The sequence below is a fragment of the Anoplolepis gracilipes genome, chromosome 2 (genome assembly GCF_047496725.1).
Source record: "Anoplolepis gracilipes chromosome 2, ASM4749672v1, whole genome shotgun sequence".
NCBI classification, from domain to species: Eukaryota; Metazoa; Arthropoda; class Insecta; order Hymenoptera; family Formicidae; genus Anoplolepis; species Anoplolepis gracilipes.
Genome location: NC_132971.1, coordinates 19,812,348 through 19,839,487, shown reverse-complemented (window position 1 = coordinate 19,839,487; position 27,140 = coordinate 19,812,348). Strand labels below are relative to the sequence as shown.

The 27,140-nt window shown below is 36.2% G+C and overlaps 2 protein-coding genes across 3 annotated transcripts in view; both read right to left on the bottom strand.

Moving 5' to 3' along the window:
* Positions 1-7: 7 nt before the first annotated feature.
* Positions 8-1,985, bottom strand: LOC140663215 (uncharacterized). The gene is made up of 3 exons (XM_072887221.1): positions 1,705-1,985; positions 926-1,140; positions 8-465 (listed from the first exon to the last, which is right to left on the bottom strand). The coding sequence occupies exons 1-3, from the start codon at positions 1,977-1,979 to the stop codon at positions 23-25; spliced, it is 933 nt and encodes a 310-aa protein (XP_072743322.1). The 5' UTR covers positions 1,980-1,985; the 3' UTR covers positions 8-22.
* Positions 1,986-2,009: 24 nt separating this feature from the next.
* The window catches only part of LOC140663212 (uncharacterized), a 51,281-nt gene continuing 26,150 nt past the window's right edge, over positions 2,010-27,140 (bottom strand). The window contains exons 1-3 of one of the 2 annotated variants that reach the window (XM_072887218.1): positions 7,708-7,928; positions 6,530-6,710; positions 2,010-5,061 (exon numbers count right to left, since the gene is read on the bottom strand). In XM_072887218.1, coding sequence (XP_072743319.1) covers positions 3,586-5,061; positions 6,530-6,710; positions 7,708-7,802 — 1,752 coding nt within the window. In that variant the 5' untranslated portion in view covers positions 7,803-7,928 and the 3' untranslated portion in view covers positions 2,010-3,585. Of the gene's footprint in view, positions 5,062-6,529; positions 6,711-7,707; positions 7,929-27,140 lie in introns of those variants that run through there. The other variant, XM_072887217.1, reaches the window with a different exon arrangement.

Here is a 27,140-nt window from a genome sequence, read left to right as displayed (position 1 = left end):
TTAATGCGTTTAATCAAAGATATCATGTCGTTTCTTCTCGATGAAATCGAGCGCACAACATTTCTGGAACCATATTGACTTCATCGTCGATCTTCCCGTATACGTGCCGATCATTGCAGCAACTTGCTTCGACAATCTTGTATTGTTCTACATCGGACTGATAGTTGCAAACGTGCTGTGAATCACCGCGATCATTCTTGTCGATGGACCATTGCGACGCGATCTCCCTAAACGGCTGCAAGCAACTCGCATTTTGACGAATGTTCTCCAATTCCTCGTCGCAAAGACGCTCGACCTCTAACAACCGCTGCTTATAAGCGTCAACAAGTGCACGTTTGTAAGAGTTGTAACGCTGCTCGGCTTGCTCGAACGAATATGAATTTTGATACTTGGCGAGATTTTTCTCGTATTCGAGTATCGTGAGCTCTCTGATACTCTGCTCCGACGTGATGTCCATGATATTACCTACATATTTAATCAAAAGGTAGAATAAATATAAGAAAAAAATATACATATATAAAATGTATGTACGTTTTTAATATGTATACTTATATTATCTACAGCCATCGTCAAAAGTATTAGGCATCCTTAAATTTTTTGTATTTCTTATTTTTATTAATAATTTTTTTTATTAATAATATATATGTAAATACTAAAAAAATTAAAAAAAACATTTTAAAGCTTGAAATTTCAGCTTTAAAGAGCCATCGACAGTTTTTAAAATTTTTTAAATCTTTTTAGTATTTATATATTAACAAAAATAAGAAATACGGAAAATTTAAGGGTCCCTAATGCTTTTGATCAAGGCTGTATATATACATTTTCATAGTATATATATATATATATATATATATATATATATATATATATTATAGAAATAGATATGCAAATTCAATAGTAATTATTATCTCATTACTTAAGTCACTTAAGTCACTTGAGAGTGGCGATTCGACGGCATAAGCTGCGGCTGCAGCACGTGCAGCCGCAGTTGCCTCTTCGAATGCGAGGGCATCGCTTCTTTTGCGTAAAAACTGAAATTCCTCTCTCTCCTTTTTCCAAAGAGCCATCTCTTTGTTAAGTTTTTCCCGAAGACTCGTCATCTCCGACCAGAGTTTCTGAGCACGCTCGTGAAGGACAGATCTGTCAAATTGTAATTTTCTCTCTAGCATATATACATAAATAATAATTTTAACTTAAATAATTTTAAAAGAAATTTGAAAAAATGATATAATAAAACTCTCGCAGTGCATTTTCCAATTGACTTTAATTATAAATTTCGTACTAACAAAATATAATTGATTATATTTTTTTATATACATTTATATATATAATATTATTAAATACATAAAAATATATAGAGAGAGATAATCGTTCTTTTCAGTTGCCAATATTATTAAATTTTTAGGCGAATGTACATACTTTTGAAATAAAATCTCTCCTTTTAAAACCGATTTAAGATTAATTACGAGAAATGTAAAAAAAATTTTTTTTATACAAAATGTAATTTGCAAAAAAATTCTTTTCTCATTATATTTCTTTTTCTAAACAAAATCATATCTTTGTAATTTTGTCTACGAAATAATTGATTTTAAATTTGTCCAAGAATTTATTTCATAGATGTTCTTGTTTTGGAAATATCTCTCTCTCTTTAGGTATTTTTTAAACATTATTATTTTGAGAATATAATTTATAGGAGTGCAATACGCGAATTTCTTTTCACAGTCAATGGATGATTCTAAATCTGTCTCGAGGGAAAGTTGATTCTCGACGTCGACCGATGACGTTCGCTCAGAAGCGTCGTCCTCATCTGACATCTGGGTGTAAATCGTAGTTACGTTTTCGATCTGCGTATTTTCTTCATTTTGTGCACACTTCTCTGAGTAACATTTAGCAATTTCACAGTTTTGCGATTCTGAATCTTGAAACGCGTCGCTTGCGACGACAGACGTGGTCTCTGAGACTATGCGCTTGTCGTCCATCACGTTTTGTTGAGTATTTGACAAGAGATATTGTTGACAATCGAGAAATTTTACGTTTATTCAAAAGCTTAAGAAACCGATCTTGGAGATAAATTACATGCGCTTCCGTTTTGTTTTCGAGAAATAAAGTTAATGCAATCGCGGTGGCATCGATCGGTCCCTTTAACGCAGATATGTGGTTGCAATATCGTAAATAAAAAATTTTTAGTTGTAAAATTTTTACATAATTATAGAACAGTTTTTTTAAACATATGCATCAGAATGGATTTTTCAATGCATAATATAAAATGTAGATCATAAAATATTCAAAGTGAAAGTGTATATATAAGAAAGATGCACTATATGTTTAATAAAAGAAGTAGATGAGACAAATGAAAGAAAAGAATGAAAAGCAAGGAAAAATGGAAAAATGCATCGTACTTATATTGCATGGCGTTATATATTCATCAATGTAGTAACGTAAAAATAATTTTTACAATATGTAACAACAAAAAATTTGCACATTTAGTAATATTTGTAATCACTTCTACTCGATAGAACTTTAAATGCTAATGATGTTGTAGATTAATCCTCAAATACCTGTGTAACGGACAGTTCTTTCTCTTTTATAAAGAGAGAATCAGATTTCCCTAAAAACTCAAGAATTATTGTCTTATCGAAGCACAATGAGGCTAGCTCCTTTTTTTTGTAAAAAAAAAAATACTTTTGAAAGAAAAATCGGTTAGATTCATATTAACCCGCAAATATTTAAGGATTAATCCTTGTATATTAATAAGACATTTTATAAACGTGAATTGCAACGATGAATTGGCAACATTTTATGCTATTCACAGCGTCGATCATGAGCGCTTGCTTTAAAGAAATTGACAAAGCAATACTGAGAGAAAGAGATCGACATATTTATAAGCCTCGTTGACGTCTCGCAGTGTATGTCATATACATATATATACACAATAAGATGGCCCGAAGTTATTATAAACATTTGAAAAAAAATTTATAACATGTTCACATTACGCACATTTGATTACCCTGCTAATCCTACGGTTGACACGCAGAGATATATTGCAATGTTTGATTGTCCGTCGTACTTAATTACAGAACGGCCTGAATTATATTGAACTGACTAAATTTGTAATTTTTATGTACAAAAATCCTCGATGCAATGCATTATCAGGCTGCGACAAAATAACATCATAGCCTATCGTTGTCGGCATCAAAGAATTACAATATAGATACATAAATTCAAATCGATCTCAGTGTCTCTATACCAATACTAAATTACTTACTTTGTATTAAGATCGATTAGACTCTACGTTCAAATGATATTTACATTATGTACAAGATACTCGCGGAGAGCTCCACGAATTAGTCATATTGGGTAACGCAAAGAGCGACCGAAGATAAGGTAACAGAAGGACGAGCAGGTCTCTTTACGCCGTTTGCACTTCGTCAACGCGCATGGTGCGCGCATTTTACACATCCCGACCGTCTATGAACGTTCAACGTTTAATGTGAAATTCGACTTGATATATATTTTTTAAATGTATAACGAAAGATAGACAATAAACTTTAGATTAGCCTAAACTTTAGATAAAGAAAAATCTGTCTAAAAGCCTAAACGTTTGAGATGCGTTCGCACTGTCTGATTGGTTCCCTTGGGCTTGTCCCCTTGCCAACTCTTGCTCTTGCTGCGGAAGAATTTGCATTCCCTCTCGTGATTAGGATCTCTCATCGATTTGTAACTTTGTGGTAAGCAGAACTCTTTCTGTTCGCCATAAAACTTCTCGTAACCCCCTTGCAGTAGATAGATTTCCGGATAGAATAGTGTCGGATAACGTTCCTCGTTAAAGTCACGATCCATTCTGCGCAAGAGCCTCGAGAGATTCGGTCCGCGTTCCCAGGAGAATTCGCAGTGAAATATAAGGATGTCGCGCTTCTCAACGTCGGTCTGGATCCTGGGAACAGTGGACGTTACCGGGTCAAACAGAACCTGCGCGATGAGCCCCTTGTCGTAAAGATTCACCGCTCCCGCGATATGGCCGCCTTCGTACTCGTACGGATATCGGCAATCAATGATCCTGTAGGAACCGACACGATCGACGAACTCGCCGCGCAAAAGTGCCGCCAACGTATCGGACGTTATGGTTTTTAGGTCTTGATGATGGCCCATCGTGACCGGCAGTATACACGGCTTGCTAAAGTCGCCGATGAGATCGTTGTCGGTGACGCTACGATGAACCGCCCACTTAATGTTCGTATGCGTCTCGGTCTCGGACAGGCTTCTCTGCAGACCGATTTTCGGACGCATCGAGGGACTCGTGTACGCTGATCTCGACGTCGTATGGACATGGAAACTGTTGGACCTGCGCGACTTCTTCAGCAACAACATATCGTCCTCTGGCAATTCGTCTAGCGGTCGTTTGTAAGATGACCTCATTGAAGGCGAAATATCCGAAGGCTCGCAGAACTGTGTCGGGGAATTCTCGTCGTAGCTGAAAGCCCGCAATCTCCTTGAACAAGGCGCTGTCGGCGAGCGAAATAAACAAGTGCGAATCTTCGACAGTGATGGCGATTCCGATAATGGTGATGATATCGTATTGAGCTCCAAATGTTTACGTATTCCTCTCTGCATCGACCACTCTCTGGTCGACGGTTTTCTAGACGATCGATTGATTCGGGACCATTCGGGAGTCGTCGAGACGTCACAGTCCATTGATGATTCAGGCGCGACTATGTCGCCGGACAATAGCTTTGAGAGGTCGCTTGGTAATCGCGTCTCATCATCCATCGTGTCCATGTCGACCAGTTCGTTCATTAGCCCGTCGTCCATGCTTTCGTATCCCGACGACAGGCTACGTAGGAAGTTCGGTTTCGGTATCTTTAGATCACGCAGCAGAGAACTTCGAGGATTCGGATGTCCTGGTGACTGCAGAGGACTGTACAGCATACGTCGCGGTGCCACGGTGCCAGTGGCGGTATGAAATCTGTATCTCTTCTCCTCTTTATCGTTGGTAGAGCTGCCGCTACTGTGACCGTAGATTTCGCCGTTCTCCAAAGGGCAGCGTATTACTTTCCTACATGTCTAAACAGAAAGAAACTTACGGTAAATAATAAGATTACTGCAACTTGACAAATTTTTTATCTAATAAAATCATTGAATTTTTTTAAAATTGTGAGAGAGGAAACATTCGAGGAGAGACATTGAAAAAAGTCTTTGAAAAAAAAAACCCAGAATATTTAATTCTACTCGCATGTAATTGATTTTAAAACTAATAGTCTTGACAGAAAAATCGATGTTTCCGGTGGTTTATCAATTACTAGACAAGGTGAAAGGAAGAACAAACGGAAGTATAGTACGAGTCGTAGGCTTGTTAATCACCGAAGAAAAGCAGAAAAGAGAGAGAGAGAGAGAGAGAGAGAGAGAGAGAGAAAGCGAGATAGAAAGAGATCACGTCGTTGAGCAGGTAGTCAATCGGGTCACCAGCGGTCATCGGTCACAGCCGGATGCGCAAGGTGTTGTATGTATTACGAACAAATCAGAGACCAATCAGCGGAAGAATAATACGAGGGGAGATAATTTTTTTTTTAACAAAACTCTCGCCGCGGACCTGGCTACCGCTAATCTGCGATCGGCCCATGTAAATCGTCGACGTTAAAAATCAATGTATTTCACTCTGTGATAAGAGACAGCTGCAGGTGCGCGTTTTCTACAAGCGAGTTGGATTTGTTATTGTTTGATTATCGCGGAAAAGACTCTATCTTGGAATGTGCATATAATATCCGGAATTGAATTGAATATGTATAGGATATGCGTAGAAATCTCGCCCGATCTCGTGCTCTCTCTCTTTCTCTCTCTCTCTCTCTCTCTTTCTCTGTGTTTCCATTATACAGTAAATCTATAATTTCAGATTTAGATATCATTATAGACTCTATCAACTGAGTAATATCATAATTTAATATATAATTTAAGCTAGTTTTTTCTTAAATAAATTTTATGAATTAAATATAAATATTACATGGATGCTATAACCAAAGACAAACATTAAAAAAATTAAATAAATGTAAATGTATTCTCTTATATAGCCTCCTGTCGTATCATTATCAAAAATCTTTTTTAAATATTTTAATAGCATTTTAATGACTTTAAATAAAAATCTTAATAATAAAATGCCTATATTTTCAAAATGGAAATCAATTAAATGTAATCTGTTTTAAATAACTAATAATCATTAAAAATTCATTAAAAGTTGAAGTCACAGTTGGAAGTGAAATTCTTGTCGATCTTATACTTAACTATTATTAACTCGAAAAAGAAGATTGCAAGCACAAGTTTCCACGTGATATTTTGACGGAAAAACGTATACAGAGTGTTTCATTTCAAAAGATGCAGTAAAATACTTGAAAATAAAAGTATTTGACTATATCTTTTAAAATGTAACATCCTGTATATATATTTAAAATTAATTTATATTTTTTATATTTAAACTTATTCAACATATAATAAAGCTATTTTATCGCGTGTAAAAATCCTTCTAAAAAAAATCATATACTTTTTGCGGAGTAGGGTTGTACAAGCTGTTGGTGTCATCGTAGTTCTCTTTATTTTCCTTTTCACATTCGAACTTCCGTTTATGCTGTCCATGTGGGGTTAGTTGGTTTTTGCAAAAGTCCAATATGTCCACGTTTGTCATATCGGAACGACATGTTGTTTTCTTTAAAACATCTATAAATCTGCAAGCAAACCAACAAAGCGATTTAATTAAAATTGTTAAATAAATTAAATCATTAAGTAAATTAAACCATTACGTCAATTTCGAGTTTAAAAGTGTTTTTTATCGAAGGGAAATTATAAGTGGAAGAAGAAAGTTACCGATAATCAACACTCTTCGCGAACAAAAATCTATATTTTTTTAAACAATAAATACTATTAAAAAACACTGCTCCTGGATTAAAAATATATTTATTTCACGAAATTTTGAGATATAAATAAATAAATATATATATATATATATTTCCTTTTTTAAGAAAGGAATTTGTAAGTAATCTTCGAGAAAAATCCAATCTTATGTCATTATTCCACTTCCCTTTCTCGGCACACAAAGCACGTGGCCTGTGCCTTAAAACATAAGGTTCTACTGCGCATGCGATCCAGAGCACGCGTGTTTTCGGCGCGAAAACTTGCTACACGATCTGAACTGATTGTGAGTAATCGTTTTTTAAACACGTGACACTTTTCAGTTAGGTATGCCTCAATTAAATACATATCGATTAAACTGTCAACAATCTCTAAGAATGCTCTACAAGCATTCATATTATAATTACACCTCTAGATTCACTCTTTTAACACGTCTCCGTATATACGGTTTAATATTGATCTTATACATATATGTATATACTTTTAATCAATATCACGGATGCAATTTTAGTATCGCTAATTTAGCATCAAATACTTGTGAGTTATCATTTCATCGTTTATTTATCGACATAACTATTATAATAACATTCACTTGGCGGCACAAATTTCTAACTCTCCGTCGCATAAGATGCAAATATAAAAGACTTGTATGAATCTAATTTTTAAATCAGATGTCACACAGAATCAGATCTATGCTAGCAAACGGTCACAGGTCATTGGAGCTCGATCGAAATATGTAATATACTTTCACATTTATATCGCGAAAACACCACACTATGCGAAACATGTCGGTCCACAGTATATCTTGCATACCTTTCCAAAGCGCCCATGTTATGTATATCGTCATTGCCAGGGCTCCTAATCAACGCATCTGTCGCAGGATGTTTAACCGTACGCAGGATGTCCATGACGCGATATAAGATGGACCTTAACAATTAAATACGAACTATACTTTTTCGCCCAGAGACGACCTCCTTATGACGTACGAACCGACCGACAAGGGTCCCAGATCGCTAACATCATCCGAATGCGGGATTCGGACTGAACTGAAGTCCCCTCGCGCCAAAACACGAGTTATATACGGCGGATACGGGGCGGCGGTGGGGAGGCGACCAATGACAGACCGTGAAAGGGCCCGCCTAAAAAAAAAAAACTTAAGGGCGAGAGAAGGGCGAGCGCGGTAACTTAGGGCGATCGACCGCTGTGGGGGGGCCCTTGCATGCTCTCATATGTATGAATTTCTACGCGCAAGTGCACATATGTGCACGTCCGTCCACGTGTGTACGTTGGATCTGATCCTCGTTGATCGCTCGCCCCCATTCCCCGATGGCTCTTCTCATATTGGTTTTATTTTCTCGTGCGAAAGGGGGGCGCCGACTCCGATATTGAGTTTATTGACATCACACGTCGTTACTGCTTCGAATGTTTAAGGAAGATTGAACAGTTTCAAGATCGAAACTTGAATTGTTCGGACGAGATGATATATCGCGTAAAGTTGTAATTGTAAGCCTATAGACTGTCGATGTAATTCGTAACGAAATTTGATTGAAGAATTTTCCATTCATAATTTTACACGTCGTCTAATACAGAAAATATTTGAAGAAGTAAAATACAGCTTCTGAGATGCTTCTTTGAAAAAATGTTATATCGATCGCATAGTCACGAAAAATCAATAAAAATAACGAAACAATATATTATAAGATTCAAGATAATTTTGACTTTTCTTAATAAAATAGAGAAAATGAAATCCATACGATCCTAAAAAATTTCTGTTGAGATTGGAAACATTGCTCGTTGTATGCTGATAAAATCGGGTACAATATACAGAGAATAGTTGTTTTGACAAAAGCACTTTTTGTTTGTACGAAGAACAAATTTAAGAAAAGTAAAAACAGAATCTGTGAAAAGTCTACAATACAAGCAATGATATAAAGATGTAAAGATTTATAAAGTTTCAACTTACTGTCTTCAGTTACATTAAAAAATGACACGTCCTATGTGTACGTGTAAATGACAAAGTAAATTTCATTTCACTCATAAATTATTATACCTTTATATCACTGCCCGTATAGACCTTCAGATTTTTGTTTTAACAAAGTGCGAGCTATTAAGTTTAAAATTATTTCAATTTTATTCAACTAGTTTAAGAATTATTTTTGACAAAGAGTTTATATAAGAAAGAAAAAAGATCTCTCATCTGCGTAAATCGAAATGATGTATTATTAATTAATAAACCTTAAATTGCAGACAACCGAGACAAAGATATTTCAAAAGCAAAAACATTTTAAAGCTTGATATTCAGAGTACTATCGTTGCTTTTGAAACTAATAAAATCTCGGCACAATTCACATAAAAATCCTAGGTGTCCTAACTCAATCCATCTTCTCTTCGAATTCACAGAGGCTTCTGTTCCGAGCTTATCTCACAAACTGCCAAAGGGATGATTTTCCAAGGTTTTCCGTTTCTGTTCTACACACGCGTGTTTCTCGCTACGGTCAACATTTAGAGAGCAGGTAGGTAGGAACTTAAAAGATGGTCCGTTCTTTTTTTTCATTCTTCCGAATGACAATGCTTCACCTGACCGTCAATCCGCCACCCTCGCTTTCTTGGGGGTTTTTCACGTGGCAGGTATATCGTGTACCGCTAGATCGCATATCCCTCGCAGGCGCGCGCATGTTCACATCATCTTTCATCGTGTTTCCTATGCGACTACATGGCGAGATCTACATTTTTCTTGGGGTGGAAAATCGGTACGTATATATGTATATGTCACGGATTTTTGAAACATCAATGGGGAGCGCTTTCTATTCGAATTATAGCCATCCGATACTATGTGTGTCGTGGATTTGTAAGGAAAGTCGCCACACACATGACGAATAGAACGAATATTAAAGATATGATTAAAAATTCACAATATTATACGTATGCAAAGCAATGATTTAACATTTAATTCATTTTTTATGTATATAAAAAACCAACCATAATTAAGGGATAAATTAAGGTGTATTATTTATATTAAAATTAATTTTCTCAATGTAATGTAAAGTGTTTACCATCGCTTTATTAATCCTATTAATTGTAATCGAAAAAGTTGTCGAAGCTAATGATAAGCGCGTGTCACTATTTTTTATTCACGGCTCATTGAATGCTCATTGTCTTCTCTACAAGATTCTATCTGGAATATTTACAATTATTTAAGGCGCAGGTATTGTGCTACGTAATCGGGTCATAAACTGCGTGTCAACCCGAGTCAAGCATTCATGAGTCACGAGCATTGACGAGTAGTCTAGTAAATATATGTATACGCTTGACTATCGACAAGTTAATTGAAGAAGAGAAAATCTTTTCTTGCTTTTTATTACCTGCATTTTTTGTAATATCTTCATTTATTATAGATCATAAGCTAACTAAATATTCTATTTAGTTTTTTCTTTACGTGTTTTCACTTATGGCAGAAGCTATACTTAAAAAGGTTTAGCAAAAATGACTGCTTTATGGATTCTCTCTCAGAATATATAAGAAAATTCGAACCTAAGAAGATTTTATGCAAATGTATTGAGGATTGAGAATGTTTCTAACGTATCGATGTCTCTTCTCTCTCTCTCTCCCTGTAAAGTAAAAAAAAAAAAATTTCATTCACATTTAAAAAAAATCGACGAATCTTTTTGTTTTTATCTGTCATTTACCGCAACATTAGAAATAAAAAAACTATTTGTAGGCCACATTTCCGAGACTTTAGAGAGAAAGAGAGAGAGAGGGGGGGAAAACAATTTCCTCCCGATTATTTTCTGTAAAAATTTCATGTAACAAACCACATAAATAATAGATACATTCAAGATATAATAAATAGATGAAAGTACGATTGAAAATTCTGTGAGATATGCAAAGTCGCAAACAATGATTGTTTTCCGAAGTCGATATTAGCGCCGGCGAATTCAACGTACTTACTGACTTATATCCTTAGGACAGGATCAGCTGTCGTTTGACTTTATCGTACCCCTACGTCAATTCCTTTTGAGGTGGAACGCACGAGGGGTGGTTTCTTCGCACGTACGATTGTTCCAATGGCAAAAGAAAGAGAAGGCAAGCATTCGACTCCTACTCCTAGAATGCCACGCCGGCATTCGAGCCATAAGGAACCGAAATTGCACCTCTCTTCCCCCTCTACTTCGCAGCTCTTTGGACGGTGGACATACACGATCCGTAACGTCGTCGTGCGACATGCGTTGCGCGAGATTCGCCAAAAAGCGAGGAACGTGCGCGCGCTAAAAGCGACGGTGCATGCCGGTGGCGGCCGCATGGGGTGGCTCAGCTGCTTTCTGCCGTGAAACCAGCGAATCGAGGGTCGCAGACCCCCTTGCGGACAGCTGCCAGAACGTGCACCTTCGACGTTTCGCTCGCTCCTTCCCTCCCCCCTCCCCTCCGTCCCGCCCGCTCCACATGTGCTTCTCCCAGTCGTTACCCCGTCGCGGGGTAACCCACCCTTCGCGCAATTTATTGCGTGACGTAAAAGAGTAACTGCTTTTTTACCGATCGATTCCTCGAAGCATCGAAATCTCTCTCATCAAGATCCTAATCGTACGTTTGATGGTAAATTAAATTGTCTTATCTCGTGCAACCCTTTCAGATAATTAAACATTTAATTAAGTTTGTGGAACTTTATTTTTACATCCTTTCTTGTAACTTTAGATATTTCTTTTGAATTTTTAAAGGAAACATTTCTTTAGAAAAAAAGTCATAAATATATAACTCTTTCTCCCTCCTTTTTTTCTTAATGCTAATCTCTGTTAAGCAAGCAAGAATTAGAGAAGTACATTTGACACTAAACACGTGTGTGTTGAGCAACGATCTACTAGTTCACGTTCAACTTGATCGAGAAAAAAAAAACGCATATCTCATTTTCACGCGAATTCACATTCGCGCGCGTGTACGTGCGAATATATACACGCAAAGTCCAAGTAACTACCGGCCAAATATGTCGGTCGCGAGGCGACGGCGGCCACCGCAAATGCTGCCCATCGACTTTGATTTTTCTGTGAGAAAGAGTACAGATGGCCGTATCCATTGTGAGGGTTGGCGCGTGCCAAGGGTGTACCGCACGAGACACGGGCTCTCTCTCTCTCTCTCTCTTTCTCGTCGTATCTGCCCAGCCCTGAGTGAGCGAGAGAACCGAAGACCAGAGTAGCGTGCTAAGTGCACGGCCGTCGCGTTCCCGCGCGCACGCACACGCACGCATACCGTATACATGCACACGGTGTGATATGCGTGTACCGTGCCACCGCCGACAGGTATGGTTCCCCGCACCCTATGGTTCACGCGTGTATCCACGGAGCACCGCACATGTACCCGCGCGGCGTTGCTTCCGATCGATGCGCGGTCCGCCGGCGGCAAGCCACTTACGTAATACCTGTCACGAGGTTCTCAAACGGAGGAGATATACTCAGGCGCCCGGAAGTAAAATTCGGAAGTGTCAAATACAACGAAAGTCGATGTAAAATGTTTTATTCTTTTTATTTTTGCAAAATTAATTAATTCCAAGATATAAAATTTAGAAATTAAAAATTTATTTATAAACGCAATATACATATATTTTCATTATTTGATCTTCGTATTTGAAATTTGATGTATAAATTTACACAAATCTACCATTGAGATACAATGTCAAAATAAATGTCGAAAACAAAAAGCTAAATCATTTAAATTAAAAAAAAAATATGTATGTATATATATATATATATATATATATATATATATATATGTATAATTTAAATTATTTATCTATAATTAAAATGTTTATCTATAATTTAAATATTTTATAAAAAATATAAAGCAAGCAAACTACAATAAAAAATAAATAAAATTGAATTAATAAGTCGATATAAAATATGTTTTATACTGGATTAAATTTCATAATATTCATACTGTTTATAACATAAATTATTATTATCACGTACCACGTATTATATTATCAGATGGTTTATTCACTAAGCGTGTGAAAATTTGATCGGTTCCATCTTCAAAATCGTGAGAAATTACCCGAAAACGGTTATCGCGACCTGAAGAACCACTGGTGACGATGACCCGGTAACCGTAAGTTTATAGACGTCCGGGACGTTTCTGCAACTTCCTAAACGGGATCATCATCTGTTCCTCCGCGTGTCTCTCACCCTTACAGACGGCACCCCGGCCGATTACACTATTCTTCTGACGTACGCAGCCGCCGCGTCGCAGATGTAACGCATAAGTAAGCGGAATTCGCAATTCGTACGGTACACGAAGCGAGAAGAGACGATGGGGGAAGAGACACATTCGGGGAGGAAAAAGTCTCAACCCCTACGGGGGATGCGAAAGAGATAGAGCGAGGCGAACGGTGGAACAGATAGGCGGAAGCGAGAGGGGAAGGAGAGAGGTCACCGCAGTTCGACCGAACTTTCCTGTGAGAAGTCTCGAGTAAATTTCTTTCCGGCAGATGCTGTAATCGATCGAAGTCTAATAATCGTTACGTCACCGCATCGAAATAAGAGGGCGGGTATTCCTCTCTCGACACATCTCAGCTTGCATTCTCAGCTTAGATTGGAATCAAGAATCTACCGCACTCCATGTCCAACGTGGTGGGTCAAACGTGACAAGAGTTGCAAATTTGGGAAGAGACATAGACGTTGACTTTGAGCGGTAAAACGCATTACTCTCTCTCTCTCTCTCTCTCTCTCTCTCTCTCTCTCTCTCTCTCTCTCTCTCTCTCTCTCTCTCTCTCTCTCTCTCTCTCTCTCTCTTTCTCTTTCTCTCGAAAGTGGCCGGCTCTGAAAAAGCTCTGATTGCCCATTGTTCGTTGCGCGCGTAAGCGACGCACGCACACGTGGTGCAACCATGTGTCATCCGAGCAAGCCACAGAGTACACACATACACGCGCACGTGATAGGTAAAATATTATTATCCGGGACGAAAGGATAGCACAGGTATACGCGACAGTTGAGTAAGCATTGTGTGTACCATGCGGTACTATGCGTATATGCAAAAGAGAGTTTGATTTCCTACTCTATACATTTAGAAAGATATATGCCTCATTTCGTCATATCGCGATATAAACATTATTATTGACACCGCTTTCGAGATGGAAAAAGAAGACTGTTGGTACAACGGAAATGCAAAGAGGGTCTTTAAAAAAAAAAACCTGTTTCAAGCAAAGTATATTTGTCAAATATTTGTCATTTATTTATTTGTTTCTTTCTTTTTATAAAAACTTGAAAAAATATGTAGAGGCTAATGATCTCTATATTTTGATTAAACTTACTCTGAATGCGCGTAACTTTTTCTTTGCTCTTATTTGACAAGTATAACAATAGATATAACTTTGGTATTAATTTGATATAATTACAAGGAAATGCGTTTAATCATCTAATTGTCAGAAAATCAATTTGGTACAAATATCAGGGGTATTCAATGATTCGACAAACATACACACCGCACATTTTGCGCTCCTTCACAACAATAGTGTGCAAGATGGTGTGAGGTAAAGTTCTTTCTACACATTTTTCTACGATTTTACAAAAGGTAGAAAATCACTAACTGACATTCTTCGAACGTTCAATTCTGCTTTCTTAGGTAGCATAAATTCCAATGCCTCGTCGGAATCCGTTATGGCAGTATTATTTTTTGAAAATCTGAATCGTCAAACTGTTACGGTACAAAGAAAAAAAATTTTTCACTTGGAAAAAACCATAAAAATACGCAGTCTTCTGTAAAACTGACCGTGTTCAGGACAAAAACGTAGTACTTACTGTGTTACAGAACAAAAAAATGATAAATTAGACCAAAAAAGAAGAAAATGCTTATTGTTAGTCACACCCTTGTATCCTTAATTCACCTATTTTTAATTTTAACAATTTCCTATTTTCAATCACAGCTAAATTTTCGTAAATTTATTTTCTCCTCTTAAAAAAAGCGACACTCTAATGTCAGTTACACTGGAGAGACGTCATTATTTTTTACAAGTTTCCAATTTTTATTATTGTATATCTTTGTAATTAAGCCTTAAATTAAAATTCTATTATAGTAAACTCCATCTGAAATTAACTGAAGAATGTAGCTTTGGTAATTTTTTAACTTCAAAAAGTTTAGTTTGCGAAAAGCGCCTTTTTTTTCAATCGCTTATAACTCGGAAATGATTGATGTCTCGACATTTTCGCTGAGGAAAAGTCGTCTCCAAATAATAACAAGAATCTACTATTAGCAGGTTTTTCACCAATTACAGGATACCTGTATAACAAACGCGCAAAGCTCTATAATTTTATGTGTTGAATCATAAATGTGTAAGAATTAATAAACAATTAATAAATATATAATGGCAATATTTTCGTATTTTCGTGCAATAAAAAATATTCTGTTAATATATTTTTCTATATTAAATATTATTATTTATATTTATAAATATTATAATGTAGTACTGATTTTTTGATATCGCACATTCTCGAGAAGAGAATGCTATTTTCGGTAAAATCAAACATCGCTGTACATATCGATCTAATACGAGTGGAACGAAATTTACTCGGCCAGATGTTCATTATATTGATGATAAGTCTGTGAACTTTGGTGAATCATTACTATTCACCGATGATGGCTCCGTACTCCGTTATTGATTAACTGCGAAACTCGGTCCTGTAACAGCTGCACCCGTATGTTCTGTCATGCTAGTGAGCGCTGAAGAATACCATAGGGCTCTTATATAGGTAGGGAGAAAACAAAGTTCATGGGGGCGTACGTGGGCACATGACAGAGAACGGGGTACCTAAGTACATACCGTGATAATAGACGTTCGGTGACTGTCCATCGATCGATCGAGCACGAGTTTACACATCAGAACGGCGTGCAATATTCGCGTATATCGCAGAATTTTTTAATATCGCTTTAGACAATATATATCCATAGAGATTTTTTCCTCGGTTTTTATTTTTATCTTGTATTAATTTCATTACTTAAAAATATCATCTTGTGTCGAGAAGATTAATAATTAATTGAAATAAAATTGATAAATCATAATCATGTTTCTTCACAATAACATTATAAAGATTTGGGGATGCAAAACTTAAATTCTTATCGAGCATAAGTTTACACATCAAATCGCCGTGCGATAACGATAACTGCGTCATATTCCAGACAGAATTTTCGAATATCGCTTTAGTCAACATATTCTCTCGTTTGGTTTCCATAGATATATTTTTTTCGGTTTTTATTTCTATATCTTGTGATTTCATTATCTAAAAATATCATTTCATGTGTCAAAAAAAATAAAGATTAATATAATTGTTTGAAATAAAATTGATAAATTGTAGTCGCGTTCCTTCACTTTACATTACAAAGATTTAAGGATGTAAAATTGAAATTTTTATCAAAATTTTCATAATAGTTTATACGTCAGCGTACGATAACGATAACTATGTCATATTCGCGTAAATTGCAGAATTATCGTTTTAGCCAACATATTTTCCCGTTCGATTTTCAAAAATTTTTTTTTCGGCTTTTAGCTCTATTCTATATTTATTTTATTATCTAAAAATTATTATCTGGTATCAAAAAAAATGAAGATTAATAATTGTTTGAAATAAAATTGATAAATTATAATTCTTCCATAAGTACATTATAAAGATTTAAGGATGCAAAACTTCTCAGTGTACTATACATGTAATGTCAAAATCATATGTTAATAAATTAATTATAGAATGTATGCTTCGTACGTCTGTATTAAATATACGGATATGCAATATAAAAATTAATCTCGCGAGAGATGTCAAAAATAATTTTTCTTTGGTCAAAAGAAACGCGTTAAAGAAACACTTGAGTTATGAATGACGATGCATGGATCGAATAGGAAAGGGTACAAGAGCAGAGTCTACGAAGGCGGGCAAAAGTGAAGAATCGAGAAACCCAAAGTATGAAAAAGAACACTGAAAGAAAAGAGAGAGAGAGAGAAAAAAAAGACGTGTCGCGCATACTTTTCTATCCATCGTTTCATTACGCATCTTTGTGAGACCAGAGTGAGAGATGACATACTCGTGCATTGAAAAATCGTTCGCTCGCATTCCAGCCTTCGTTCTACAAACGCAACAGCTTTTTTTTTTAATTAATTCTATTACTTATCCTCAGCTCTCTTTATTCGCAAAAGAATGATAGCCAACGATAGATAAGATTAGGCGGACGTTAATACTTGTGATGAGAAATGATCAGAAATACGAAATTTTGATCGAAGGAACAGGATGAATGGGAAGATTAAGCCGAGCCTCTCTTCAGGTTCTCTCGGAAGAGATTCCTTTGAGAGATTCCCGAACAAACTTCGCCGATACCGGGCCCTCTTTCCATTTCGCGGTTCGGTATCGCCGTCGCGCTCGCGTTCCCATGCCATGTAAAGTTCACGTCCTCTCTCCACCACCACCAAAGGGGGATTTAAATCTCAACGGTCGCGTCGGTAGTGGGCGATAGTGGGGAGAAACGACATGGTGAGACTTGCGGCCTCTTTTTCGCTCGGCGGGGAGGCGAGGGCGTGCGGAGAGAAACGAGAAACACAGAGAAAGAGGAAGAGAGAGAGAGAGAGAGAGAAAAAGAGTGAAAGACGAAGAAATCAGAAGGGAAAGAAACACAACAGGGATAGGAAGACGGGAGGTCGAAGGGAATGCGAAGGGAAGTGGAAACCTCGAAGGCGGGAAAGAGAGAGAGAAAGAGAGAGAGAGACCCCTTGTGTTTGTAAACAGAGAAGCGTTCGTGCGAAATGACCTTCGCGGAATTTCAATGCGTTTTTCTGCGCCGGATGTCGATAAATCCGAATAAATGCATTGATCGACGTCGAATCACGCATCGTCGAATCTGTCACCGATGCGAAAAACGCACCATCTTACTTACGTACAGAATCGCGTGCTGATTCCCGGATACACAAACGGGAAGCTGCGATAATTGAGCTGAATCGATACCTGTTGCGTGTCTCGCCGCAGGACAGGAGATTCACGAAACGACTTAAATTTGGCCCTTCTCGAAAAATTTGAAATGTGTGGTCAAGCGTACCTATAGAGCCGAACGAATCATGAATTCCCGTCAGTTTCCGGTTTCTATCTATTAGCATTTTCTTCTCTCTCTTTTTTTTTTTTATTGGTCCTGAATGTTTGCGTTATCGATACCATGTCGTCTTCTCCGTTCTTTCCAATTTTTCTTCAGAAATAAAATTAAATAAATAAATTAAAAGAGGATAAATATTAGAGGAAAAGAAACGTAATGTATCGTATATTTTTAACACGTAAACATTTAATTAAATGTCGTTACGTTAGTTATTATGCTTGTTTTGAATATTATCCTCATTCCAGCGATGGGAAAAAACTGATGGGTCAAAAACGAACGAGGCATTACATGCATTTAGGATTAATAACTTTTTTCTGAACAAAACCGAGGAGAGAGAAATCGTTCCACCCTCCCTCGTCACGCGAATCTTCTTCCTTATTTTGACGATCTGTCTTGAATTTGGCGGTGGATGCGCCTCGTAAAAAAACGTAACCCTTTCTTCACTGTAGACGATCCCGATGCGTTTCTTCGTTTCTTCTTCGCCTCCCTTCCCTGTCGCGTTAGCGGGCACCCGCGCCCATTTCTTTCTTTCTCTCTCTCTCTCTCTCTCTCTCTCTCTTGATCTTTCATCTCCTCTCCCTCTTTTTCTGTCTGCTCTCTGGAGGTCCAACCTCCCGCTCTTCCCGCCACCCAAAAAATCTTCTCTTCTTTTTTTATCCTTCACCGGCGTTTCAACCGCCATCGACATCGCGCGGCGTCGACGCCTCCGATGACGACGCTTCTACGATGAACTCTCTCGTCTTCCTCCGTCCTTTACTCGCCGCATAATCCCGGCATCTACCTCCTTCGCCTTGCCCTTGGACCCAACGGCGCCTCGCATAGCAACACCGGACCGTCAACGAACCGCGAGGAAAATGCTCAAGTGGAACGCATAAGAGCTTGTGTTTTTTTCTCGGTTCTTGCTCCCATCTCTTATTCCCTGTCATTTCTCTTGACTCCGCGATGGTTACGGAAACACGTGGTTTACAGTTACGCGAATGATGTCAGGCTACCTTGTCCTTTATAAACATGCGTATATATGTATAAATGCAAAACAACTTATTAATAATTTATTTCACTTTTTTTTAGAAACAATGGAACACCCTCTATATTGCATCATAGATCACCATTAGAAAGTTAGAAGAGGTTTCCAGGGTGCCATTGTAAGAGTGCTAAATTGTCTACCTATAACCATCGAACGAAACACTTTCTTCCTTTCACAAACTTCGATGGAGTCCACTAGAATGCTATCCAGATTGTTCATATTATTTATTGCTTTATTTCACCGAGCGTTTTTTTATATCCTTTGATCCATCGCTTTCGATTGTGCCGTAAATTTCCATGACTTTGAAATTCGAAGGTATAAAATCCATGGCTACAAAAAAGTTATAAAATTCAATTTCCGCACATTATGTAAAACCATAGACAAATATAAAAAATGGAAAAGTAATTACCGACATGATAATTTTGACGTAACTATTCAAATACCGCTTGTGTACTTTATCTGAAGACCGGTTTTTCAAACATCGATTAACTTCAAATTATATGTTCGTCTCTTTCTCATAAATTTATCTGAAAGAGACGAAGAGGTATAGTTTAAACCGAGACTAAAGTTAACCTAATCGTTGGAAAAACAGGCCTGGAATGTACAAAAAATCATGTTGTATTTTCAGAGTCGTGTCAATGGGCATACAAATCGAATGAAAACATATATTTTAAAATATCTGAAACTCACTGACATTTATCGTTAACCAATTGATAAATTATTTCAACTTTTTCTATAGAGAGCAACATTATGTTAGAAAAACTCAAACCTAATGTCAAGTATTGTTTTTTATATCAAATAAGAAATTAATATAAATTACATATATAAATAATATTTTTTATGTATAAATATATAAATATATTTTATATAAAAATATTTTTATAAAAATGTTAGAAATTTTTATAAATATATTTTGTGTATAAATAATATTTTTTATAATATTTTATGCTTCTTCAATCTTGTGCTAAAATTTTTATTTCCATAATATTCATTATATATATAACAAATTATAAAAAATTTAAATAAACTATAGTATTTTTATAGTTCATTTCTATTTTTTATGCATAAAAGTTTTTTTATATATATTATTAACAAAATATACATCATATGATTCAAATATAGTTGTCGAGATTACAGCGAGTTACAAATTGTCAATGAATTTTAAATCTGATTTATAATCGTGTTGTATGTTTTTTTGCGCTCTTGGGCAAAAGAACGTTAACCCGCAGAACGCTTCCTTTTCTTGCAAATTATCGCTCCTTTTGCTAACAAAGCGGTTGAGAAAGGCGCGAAACCGGATGGCCAACCGCGGTTGAGTTCAGCGTTACACGCACTTCGAAAAGAGTCTCTCTGTATAGGAGCCGCCGCCCTGGATGTATAATAAGTTCGGCAAAAGTTCGGCAAAAGGTTCCACCCACCGCGCCGGCTACGTCGAAACGGATCCGAAAAAAAAACCGTTGTCGGGGTTCATCATTCTTCTCGATAATTCGATTCTTTATTTTCGATTAATATGATATCAGTGCAAACTGCATTATCACGCCCGTTTAATGATGATTAAATATAGTTAATTTTATTTTAAATATATTTTATTATATTTTATTTTATCCTTTGACGCATTGCTCAATTTGAAATTATTTAAAGATATTACATAGAAAGGCTAAAGTTGCGAAAAAGCAATAGAAATTACAAGTGTTAACAATGTCGTATACATATAATTAGAAAGATTATTTAGGAATCGATATAATAATGCTAGCGGCGAGATGCTTTAAAAGATTAAAATGCATCAGTCTCGGCATTAGAATTTAATGAGGCCTCACATTCCACGAGAGAATGAAAAAGAAGAGACAAAGTTGAGGGCAAATTAGTCTCTTAATGTAATCTTGTTCATGTAGTTTTGAGAAAAATTAGTGATACGCATAATATAATTGCGTAAAATAAAATCAACTCGATGCCAATCAACTTCGTAAAGCGAACGTCATATCGAAAGGGCCGTTGCTCCATCATCATCGAAATGGCGATGTTGCGTCTCTCCAGAATCGCATTCCTTTCTCTACGTGTCTGAGAGGAGGTAGAAGGGCATGATATGAAGGAGGAAGAGGAAGAAGAAGAAGAAGAAGAAGAAAAAGAAAAAGAAAGATGTAGGCGAGGAAGAAGAAGAACGCGCGGCAAAAAGAAAGGAAAAGACGCGGAGACCGTTGGGGGCAAAGAAGGGGGAGTGAGAAAGGGGTGGAAGGCAAAGACGGTTAATGTACCGCTACCGCTGTTCCTTTCGCGATTGACTACGGCAACGGCGTTCGGAACTTGGACCTACATTAAAGAGACGCAGGTCGTATTTTAAATGCTTATGAAACAAAGGCATTTCCTTCTCGAATAAACTTCGAAGAGTAAAACAAATACCATGCGAGAATCGAGCAGGTATTCCGATCATTTGGCACTCTATTCAAAACAAAAGATTTGCACGATTTTGACGAGTCTATGAATTAAAAATAAATATGCTTTTATAGATAACATTGGTGAAGATATTTTATAATGACTTAAAAAAAAAAAAAAAAAAAAAAAAAAAATTTTATTTTACTATAAAATTCACGAATCGAAAAATGTTTTCTAAATATTCAGGATACAACTTTGACCTCAGCACTGACGCGATAAAAAAAATAAAGAAACGGCGTAAAAGTATATACGAAAGGGCGCGTGTACGGAAGAAGGAATCGCGGTTGAAGTAACAAGTGGAGGAAGTGTAGGAAACTTGACTACCACGTCAGCACATGTGTGGGACGCGAAAGAGGTGTGCGTCGTGTCGGGCTTCCTCATACGCTACAGGTGTAATCGTTTGGAAAACCTATGGAAATTCACGCTCCGATAGTCGTCTGTGGAAGATAGAGTTGCTCCGATTATCGTATGGCTCCGACACAGAATATCTTCGGATTACACTTAAGGATTAAAATTGTAAAAAGAGTATCAAAAGAGCATAAAAAATATTTTGATCGAAATTGACGTATATTATCTGGAGACCTAATAAAAGTCTGATTATTTGAAATTTTATTCGCCAAACGAATTATTATAAAAACATGTGTTAAAAAAAAAAAAAACTTACAACAGTTACAATTATTATTTATTGTAAAAAAAATATAAATAACCTAACGGGGAATAAAAGTCACAATATATAACAATGATAAACAACATCGAATTTTTATATATTGGAAATAAATATGACCATTATATTTCGCTTCTAATAAATCAATGTCAAGATGCCTCCGCCCTTCAATAAGTTCACCATGCATTTTATCCCACGGTCCTATCTCCCTTCCCGATCACTTCTCAGAATTTATCTCTCATTGTCTATTAATAATATTCCACTTTTCTCTTATCTCTGTTTATTTTCACGCATCTCCTAACTCTGCAATGACGAAAGTCAAGTTTCGTATAAAGGCACGCATTGAAAAATGATGGAGACGAGTAATCCGAACCGTAACGTACGGTCTCACATGGTGGTCGGATAACATAAACCGTGAAACGAGGCCTCGGTATCGCGAGGATATACGGTGAGGGCGAGACAGGAAACTCTCGTCCCTCTCTCGTGCTAGACGAGATTGGATTTAGCGCTTGGCGATTATTTAACGATCGCCTCCACCGATGGCGACGGCGCCGAGCGAGCGAGACGGATGACCGCTTCTTCTCGGCATGCGTTTCCCGCGCTCACAGAAACTCCTCGTGTCTGCTCGGAAGAGGCTTTGCCGCCGCTGTTGCTGGGGCCCCGAGAGCCTGCCACGTTGTTGGTCGAGATTGGTCGAGACGAGAGAGAGAGAGAGAGAGAGAGAGAGAGAGAAAGAGAATCTCTTCTCCTCTGACAACATACCGAAGCGGCGAAAAGAGACGCGAAGGAAAGGAGGAATGCGAGATGAAGCGAGAGGAATAATGTTGCGTAATTTTTAACCGTCACCGAGTAGCGAGGAACGCCGTAACGCAGAACGAAACGTCAGCGTGCATTGTAATATCCCGGAGAGCGTACTAATTGGCCCCTGCTTTAGACGCCGGGCGCTTTATATGGTTTGCGTACTTGGGTTTATCTACGCGATGCAACGTCTGTATGCAGCCTCCGTATCAGTGGAGGAGCAGGAATCTTTCAACAAAATACCTGAAATGCAATATTCGAATAGCCTATCGGATTAAGTTTAATATTGAGACTATAAAATATAAGAATATCAATTGAATCACTATGAAAGTTATTTATATTCTTTAAAAAAACAGTCCTTATCAAATTTATAATTTTTTTGAGAATTCGAAGAAATCTAATTATAAAACAAGATATATCACATTTAAAATCAATATAAGTGACATAAAAAAAATAAGAAATATTATTGGCGTCTTAGGATTGAAACATGAAATTTTGAATTATTTTGTAGTGAAAAAAAGTTGATTGATAAGGGAAAGATTTTTTGGATTTTTCAGAGTTTTTCAAGAGTTGTTTTTATAAGAAAACATTTTAATTTTAACGATAGATATAATCTACCGACACGTAAAAGACTTCGTAAAATTTTGTTGACATTCTCGATTCTTATCTTATAGGAAATCTAAAGGGATTTGTAGCATAGTTAAAGATGAGTTAGGTTCGAATTACTTTTGACTGATATCAATGTGATAAAAATTTCCCTCAATAGGAATCGAAAATTGTTCCAAATTCTTTCCACTAAAGAGGTTTATTAAAAAAAAGTCGTTCTCAGAAAATATCTCAAATGGATATATACGTTTGGTAATTGATATTGTCGACATAGAAGTATCGATCACGTTTGATAAATTATATCATTATTTCGCAATAAATTCCTTTCGTCAATTCTTCATAAAAAATTAGTATTGAAACATTACAACGATATAAAATATATAAAGCACTACATATTTTGTTCTAATAAAATTATTCTCTTTGAATAATTTCATCAGATATTGTTTTATAAATTCTTTAATAAAAATTTTTTCGCGACGATTTGCAAAAGACAAAAGTATTAAGATAAAATAATTGTCGTTTTAATTTCATGCTCTTCTCTTTCTTTTAATCGCATATCTCTATAAGAATCACAAAAAATAGCATCAGATTCCTAGTAAGACGGTTAAGTTTTAATAATTAATTCTGATTTAAATCTCCTTTTTTCACATTCACTATCTGGAGGACTCACGTCCAAATTTCTCATTCTCCACATATGTACACCGAAAAAATACATAGTCATTAATCAATTAATTTGTGGATATTTTCGAGAAATAAAATGTTTAACAAAAAAATTTACATCCGCAGATGTACTTTTTACGTAAAACAGTTTTTTTCGAATAATACGTATAAATATGTATTACAAATTAATATTCATATCTTCTTATGTAAAAAAAAAATTATATATGCAAAAAAACCGGTTTGTCTAGATTAACTACATCTGTAGAACTTGATAATTTCCTGATTAATTTTCACAAATTAACAAACAGTGCTCCAGTTAATGACAGCGAATGAGCAATTTTGTCTATTTCTTTAAGAAAGTAAAAGGGCCTTCGTTCATTTTTCTCGCAAAAAAGTCAAACAAACGAAGATAAAAAAAACCTCTCCACGAAAAAGACTCTCTCTCTCTCTCTCTCTCTCTCTCTCTCTCTTTGAAATGATAATTATCTATACAATATATAATTATTAAGCTAAATTTATCGATAGATGTAACGAAGCGAGAAACAATTCCTAAACGATTTTAATATTCCCGAAGACAATAGATGTTGACATTGAAGGATTAAAAAACATTCCTTGGTTTTCATGAAAGGATATACGTGTGTTTGTGTGTGTGTGTTTCCTTTAACTTACCAAAACGGAAACCAAGAGCTGGTCGTAACGTGCAAAACATAACAGGCGTGTACCTGTTCTACCGGAAGTGCGTGCAGGGGGTGGCTCCGCTCTCACGTGTACGTTTGCGTTCCCCGATTCATAAAGCGAAATACGCAAAAGCGCGCATGGCAGGTTCCATTATTTCGACTCGACGGAATTGCGCGTGTGATGTATTCAATGTATTCGGAACATCCGCCGGCAAGAGGTCTTTCTCTTTTTTAACTTCCCTCTTGAGTACGCGGGGATTCTATCGTTTTCTTCATCTTCTCGAAACGACGTCCGTTTATCCCGCTACTGTGACAGAGATATACATTGTTTTCATAATGAGATACATATTTTTAAATCACTGCTGAGTAACGTGAACCATGGGATACCATTCACAAAACCTTCTTGGATATAAGTTTCACTTTGGAGAAGTCATCTGGTTTTTGTTTTCCTTCTCTTTTCCCGGCAACCATAAACATATATTCTCACTTTTATTGTAAAGTAAAACGGATGTTGTAGAAGTTTAAAGACAAATTCTTCTAATTTTAAATGCATTCTTTCTCGGCAAAAATTTCTATATTTAAGTTTAAATTAATTTTTTGCTTTAATTGATAATTTATAAAAAATTCGTGAAAACACTTTTAAAAAAATTTTTTTTTGTTAAAGAAGGACCGAACTGCCGAATTGGTTAAAAACACTGCCATTAAAATTAAACCTGGAAATATTCGGAGCCTATCACCGAGAAAATGTAGTAAAAATTACAATATAATTTTTGTAATCGTGAAACATATATTAACATATATAAAAAAAATCACGCAATATTTTTATTTAATTTTGTTTTTATTGTGTATTTAATTTAATTAATATTGTGTTATACATATTTTACAAAGAAATATTGTAATTATTCAAATATGTTGATGCACAAATAAATGCATAATTGTTAACAAACACATAATTTACAATTTTTATCGTAATAAATATTTTAATGTCGTTATATTTTAGCTTTACAATAAATGATGTAAAAGAGAATATACTTTTCGTGTATACTGTAGAATTTTCTGTGCGTATACATCTACAATTGTTCACAAAGGCACTCGCATGCTTCATACTTTGCTTCGAGTAACACTTTGCAAGAAATTGATTTCATTATCAAGAATCTAATTTTCGTGCCAGATCTGTGTTCCGAATACATCGAATTCAATCGGAGATACTGCAATTTATTACTTTGCGGAAATTTCCATGCTTGTTCCACTGCAATTTCAATCCATTGCCATGCGGCTACGAAAAAAAATGTAAAGTAAAGAGTTAATGCTACCGTACATGCGTAAATGAAGCTACCAAGAATTATGCAGTGTACGAGAGGTAAATCGCCTGTGTATTCGATCCCGCCATCGAAAATTACCATTGGGTGGCCCAAAAGGAAAGAAAAGGGAGGGAAGCACCGGACACCCTGATGTCGGCGCCTCTTTCCTTGAGCCTCTTCGTGAGGCTTCACGTCGTGAAACCATCAGCTGAGAAGATTTGGCTCGAAGGTCTCTGTTGAGGCCAGGGGCCCTCAATTGCCTCTCACACATACAGAAAGTCGACGGTCCTTTGTAAATCATGTTCTCCCTGCGCGAAGGCGAATTTCGGTAACTTCCCTCTCTTTCTCTCTCTCCTTCTCTCTTGTTCGTGCCATTCCTGTCCGAAATATTTCCGAAGGTAAAGGATTCACTTCGGAACTTGAAATATCAGTTACCTATACACTAAACCGTGAGATCGCCGCTGGCTCTTTCTTCGTATATCACAATAACAACGATAGCTTCGGGAGAATACTGTGATCGAGGTTTGAAAAAAGGACTAATTCAATCGGTACTTTAAATGGATGGATGTGCAAAATCATAATCTCGAAATTTAAAAAGACAATATGTACGTGTCCCAAAAAAGACCATTGCCTGAAAAACTACAGTTCTCGCGAAAACTATTAAATTGGCCAAAAAGCAATTTTTGCAATTTTTGTGTTTTTTAATACAAAGCACTGCATTAAACTAAAAAAATATATACCCTCAAATTACCAACTTGAAAAAATAAATATTAAAAGAAATTTCTTACCGTAATTTGTACCGCATTTTTCCCTTTAAGAAAATAAAAAAGCATAATTGTTCCAAAGTATACCTTCTTATCATTCATTTTTTAATAAAAAAATAAAGAAAGAGAGAAATAAAATAAATAAATGACAATTTTAAAATGAAATTAATTCAAAAAAATTTAACCAAACGTAATAATTTTTTTTTTAATCACGCATTGAAG